General features: G+C 43.9%; 2 protein-coding genes across 10 annotated transcripts in view; one reads left to right on the plus strand and one right to left on the minus strand.

Moving 5' to 3' along the window:
- Window positions 1–6,000, plus strand: part of LOC115117214 (zinc finger protein 664-like) — a 440,815-nt gene that overhangs the window by 240,246 nt on the left and 194,569 nt on the right. The gene's annotated exons all lie outside the window — the stretch shown is intronic.
- Window positions 1–6,000, minus strand: part of LOC135560009 (protein tweety homolog 3-like) — a 76,249-nt gene that overhangs the window by 19,128 nt on the left and 51,121 nt on the right. Inside the window, exons 5-7 of the mRNA XM_065000992.1 lie at window positions 5,247–5,342; window positions 3,927–3,999; window positions 3,565–3,640 (exon numbers count right to left, since the gene is read on the minus strand). Coding sequence (XP_064857064.1) covers window positions 3,565–3,640; window positions 3,927–3,999; window positions 5,247–5,342 — 245 coding nt within the window. The remainder of the gene's footprint in view (window positions 1–3,564; window positions 3,641–3,926; window positions 4,000–5,246; window positions 5,343–6,000) is intronic.

The raw sequence follows: 6,000 nt of genomic DNA on the forward strand, positions 1-6,000 counted from the left end.
TTAATAATCTAGTGGAGGTTTATTGGTCTACAGGTTAATAATCTAGTGGAGGTTTATTGGTCTACAGGTTAATAATCTAGTGGAGGTTTATTGGTCTACAGGTTAATAATCTAGTGGGGGTTTATTGGTCTAATAATCTAGTGGAGGTTTATTGGTCAGGTTAATAATCTAGTGGAGGTTTATTGGTCTACAGGTTAATCTAGTGGAGGTTTATTGGTCTACAGGTTAATAATCTAGTGGAGGTTTATTGGTCTACAGGTTAATAATCTAGTGGAGGTTTATTGGTCTACAGGTTTAATTGTTTATTCTACAGGTTTAATCTAGTGGAGGTTTATTGGTCTACAGGTTAATAATCTAGTGGAGGTTTATTGGTCTACAGGTTAATAATCTAGTGGAGGTTTATTGGTCTACAGGTTAATAATCTAGTGGAGGTTTATTGGTCTACAGGTTAATAATCTAGTGGAGGTTTATTGGTCTACAGGTTAATCTAGTGGAGGTTTATTGGTCTACAGGTTAATAATCTAGTGGAGGTTTATTGGTCTACAGGTTAATAATCTAGTGGAGGTTTATTGGTCTACAGGTTAATAATCTAGTGGAGGTTTATTGGTCTACAGGTTAATAATCTAGTGGAGGTTTATTGGTCTACAGGTTAATAATCTAGTGGGGGTTTATTGGTCTACAGGTTAATCTAGTGGAGGTTTATTGGTCTACAGGTTAATAATCTAGTGGAGGTTTATTGGTCTACAGGTTAATCAAGTGGAGGTTTATTGGTCTACAGGTTAATAATCTAGTGGAGGTTTATTGGTCTACAGGTTAATAATCTAGTGGAGGTTTATTGGTCTACAGGTTAATAATCTAGTGGAGGTTTATTGGTCTACAGGTTAATAATCTGGTGGAGGTTTATTGGTCTACAGGTTAATAATCTAGTGGAGTTTAATTGGCCTGTGTGGATATATTATTATATTCTATATTAAATGCTAGTTGTTGATAATCCTAGTTATATTAGTAACCCATGCTAGTTGATGATAATCCTAGTTATATTAGTAACCCATGCTAGTTGATGATAATCCTAGTTATATTAGTAACCCATGCTAGTTGATGATAATCCTAGTTATATTATGGGTCCGATCATTTCTAAAACATTTTCCAAACGGAAACCCTGACACATACACACACCAGGGGTAACCTTGAGACACAGCCAGGTGGAGAGGGAGGAGGAAGGGGAGAGAGGGGTAACCTGGAGACACAGCCAGGTGGAGAGGGAGGAGGAAGGGGAGAGAGGGGTAACCTGGAGACACAGCCAGGTGGAGAGGGAGGAGGAAGGGTAGAGAGGGGTAACCTGGAGACACAGCCAGGTGGAGAGGGAGGAGGAAGGGGAGAGAGGGGTAACCTGGAGACACAGCCAGGTGGAGAGGGAGGAGGAAGGGGAGAGAGGGGTAACCTGGAGACACAGCCAGGTGGAGAGGGAGGAGGGAGGGGAGAGAGGGGTAACCTGGAGACACAGCCAGGTGGAGAGGGAGGAGGAAGGGTAGAGAGGGAAAGAGAGGGGTAGAGAGAGAGAAGGTTCTCTGAAAGGTTGACCACTGAAGAACAACCTTGATCTTCAAAACAGGAGGGAGGGAGGGAGGGAGGCAGACAGAGAGAGAGAGAGAGAGAGAGAGAGAGAGAGAGAGAAGGAAGGAAGGAACGGGAGGGTAGAATAATAATAATCTCACTGGATAATAAGGCGGAGGCCGATAATAAGACTGAGGCCATAAATAAGGCGGAGGCCGATTAATAAGACGGAGGCCGATAATAAGACGGAGGCCGATAATAAGACGGAGGCCGATAATAAGACGGAGGCCGATAATAAGACGGAGGCCGATAATAAGGACGGAGGCCGATAATAAGACGGAGGCCGATAATAAGACGGAGGCCGATAATAAGACGGAGGCCGATAATAAGACAATAGCTTGAATGAAAAGATGAAGGATACATACAGTCAGGAGAGAGAAAGCAGAGGCTGGGAGAGAGAAGTCAATTATAGCTGGGCACGTTAAGCTGCCACAGAGACAGATAGCAAGACTGTCAATCATATAGACTCCCTACTGGAACACACAGTGGAGAGAGAGAACATCATATAGACTCCCTACTGGAACACACAGTGGAGAGAACATCATATAGACTCCCTACTGGAACACACAGTGGAGAGAACATCATATAGACTCCCTACTGGAACACACAGTGGAGAGAACATCATATAGACTCCCTACTGGACACACACACAGTGGAGAGAACATCATATAGACTACTGGAATGAACACAGTGGGGAGAACATCATATAGACTCCCTACAGTGGGGAACATCACAGACTCCCACTGGAACACACAGTGGAGAGAACATCATATAGACTCCCTACTGGAACATCATATAGACTCCCTACTGGAAGTGGAAGAATCATATAGACTCCCTACTGGAACACACAGTGGAGAGAACATCATATAGACTGGAACACACACACTGGGGAGAACATCATATAGACTCCCTACTGGAACACACAGTGGAGAGAACATCATATAGACTCCCTACTGGAACATCATATAGACTCCCTACTGGAACACACAGTGGAGAGAACATCATATAGACTCCCTACTGGAACACACAGTGAGAACATCATATAGACTCCCTACTGGAACTGGAACACACAGTGGAGAGAACATCATATAGACTCCCTGAACATCATATAGACTCCCACTGGAACACTGGAACATCATATAGACTCCCTACTGGAACACACAGTGGAGAGAACATCATATAGACTCCCTACTGGAACACACAGTGGAGAGAACATCATATAGACTCCCTACTGGAACACACACAGTGGAGAGAAGAATATATCATGGAACACACACACAGTGGAGAGAACATCATAGACTCCCTACTGGAACACACAGTGGAGAGAACATCATATAGACTCCCTACTGGAACACATATGGAGAGAACATCTAGACTCCCTACTGGAACACACAGTGGAGAGAACACTCCATATAGACTCATATAGACTACTGGAACACACAGTGGAGAGAACATCATATAGACTCCCTACTGGAACACACAGTGGAGAGAACATCATATAGACTCCCTACTGGAACACACACACAGTGGAGAGAACATCATATAGACTCCCTACTGGAACACACAGTGGAGAGAACATCATATAGACTCCCTACTGGAACACACACACAGTGGAGAGAACAACATATAGACTCCCTACTGGAACACACACACAGTGGGGAAAACAGAGTGTGTGTGTCAGGGTCAAGGTTGACCTGTCTGTCAGAAAGATGGAACCCAGAGGACGGAGATCCATCCATCCATCCATCCATCCATCCATCCATCCATCCATCCATCCATCTATCACTTCCCCCTCTACTTCATTCCCTGCCCTTGTTCCTGTAGTTGTTCCTGTAGTTGTTCTATCTATCTTTCAGTCCCTTCTTTTCCCTGCCTCTCCTCTTCCCCCCTTCTGTTCCCACATTTCTCCAACTCCTTCCATCCAGCTTTGTCCTTCCCTCGTTCCCCTACCTTGGTTGATGACAGCGTTCTCCTTGGTTACCCTGGTGATGTAGGTATCCGGGGAAACACAGAAGTCGCTGGCCGTCTGTGAAGGAGAGACCATATGACCGTCACACAACCACAATACAGCCACACACACACAAAACCATAACCACAAAAAAATGTATCGCAACATAACCACAACACAACCACAACCAAACATAGGGTTCAGATCAAATTAAAAGTAAGGTATCTTAGATCTTAAGGGTGATGGACTTACATAACCATTCATCTACACTACTTTGTCTAAGCCAATAGAAATCCAGTGAAATTATGTCATGTCACAGGAAACTGCCGTTGTCCTAGCAACACGTTTCCATGGAGACACTCACCGCGGCAGCTGCCAGCTCCAGTCCCAGAGACCCCCAGCTGATGATGAGAGTCAGAACACCCAACAAACACACCCTGAGAGAGAAAGAGAGAGAGAGAGAGAGAGAGAGAGAGAGAGAGAGAAAGAGGTATTAACACCTTATAAATGTTCAACCCTGTGAAATCACTGTGTGTGTGTGTGTAAAACAACGTGGGGTTGAGTCAGAGACATGTAACACACACACAACCTGTGAAATGTGAGTCATGCACACAAGATGGGTCTTAATGTGTCCTCACTCCCACTCTGTCAATCTCTATCTCTATCTCTATCTCTCTCTCCTACCCTCTCTCTCTCACCCTCTCTCTCGCTCTCTCCTACCCTCTCTCTCTCACCCTCTCTCTCTCTCGCTCTCTCCTACCCTCTCTCTCTCACCCTCTCTCTCACTCTCTCTCCTACCCTCTTTCGCTCTCTCCTACGCTCTCTCTCTCTCTTCTACCCTCTCTCTCTCCTACGCTCTCTCTCTCCTATCCTCTCGCTTTCTCTCCTACCCTCTCTAGCTCTCTCCTACGCTCTCTCTCTCTCTTCTATCCTCTCTCACTCTCTAATCATCCCTCTCTCTCTACCAGCCTAAACTGCTCTCTCTCTCATCCTCGACCAGCCTAATCATCCCTCTCTACTCCTAACTCCTCTCTCCCTCTAATCTCCTCTCTCTCTCTCCCTCTAATCTACCAGCCTAAACTCCTCTCTCCCTCTAATCATCCCTCGCTCTACCAGCCTAAACTCCTCTCTCCCTCTAATCATCCCTCGCTCTACCAGCCTAAACTCCTCTCTCCCTCTAATCATCCCTCGCTCTACCAGCCTAAACTCCTCTCTCCCTCTAATCATCCCTCGCTCTACCAGCCTAAACTCCTCTCTCCCTCTAATCATCCCTCGCTCTACCAGCCTAAACTCCCTCTCTCCCTCTAATCATCCCTCGCTCTACCAGCCTAAACTCCTCTCTCCCTCTAATCATCCCTCGCTCTACCAGCCTAAACTCCTCTCTCCCTCTAATCATCCCTCGCTCTACCAGCCTAATCTCCTCTCTCCCTCTAGTCTTCCCTCGCTCTACCAGCCTAAACTCCTCTCTCCCTCTGGGCATCCCTCGCTCTACCAGCCTAAACTCCTCTCTCCCTCTAATCATCCCTCGCTCTACCAGCCTAATCTCCTCTCTCCCTCTAGTCATCCCTCGCTCTACCAGCCTAAACTCCTCTCTCCCTCTAATCAACCCTCGCTCTACCAGCCTAAACTCCAGAGTTTAACTAACACCCAGAGTTCTCTGTGGTCGTCATGTGGTGTGGCTCACCCAATCAGAGTGCCTTTAGAGTTGCGTATCAGTCCGAACAGAACCAGCAGACAGATCAGAACATCAAACAGCAGCAGAGTCAGGTATACCAGCCACCTGGAAATATATAACACAATATATAACACTATATATAATACTATACCAGCCACCTGGAAATATATAACACAATATATAACACAATATATAACACAATATATAACACTATATATAACACTATACCAGCCACCTGAAAATATATAACACAATATATAACACTATACCAGCCACCTGAAAATATATAACACAATATATAACACTATACCAGCCACCTGGAAATATATAACACAATATATAACACTATACCAGCCACCTGAAAATATATAACACAATATATAACACTATACCAGCCACCTGAAATATATAACACTATATAACACATATAACATATAACCTGAAAATATATAACACAATATATAACACTATACCAGCCACCTGGAAATATATAACACTATATATAACACTATACCAGCCACCTGGAAATATATAACACAATATATAACACAATATATAACACCATATAACACTATACCAGCCACCTGAAAATATATAACACAATATATAACACTATACCAGCCACCTGGAAATATATAACACAATATATAACACAATATATAACACAATATATAACACTATACCAGCCACCTGAAAATATATAACACAATATATAACACAATATATAACACAATATACAACACTATATATAACACTATATAAC

Source organism: Oncorhynchus nerka, linkage group LG15 (assembly GCF_034236695.1).
Source record: "Oncorhynchus nerka isolate Pitt River linkage group LG15, Oner_Uvic_2.0, whole genome shotgun sequence".
In the NCBI taxonomy this organism is placed as follows: domain Eukaryota; kingdom Metazoa; phylum Chordata; class Actinopteri; order Salmoniformes; family Salmonidae; genus Oncorhynchus; species Oncorhynchus nerka.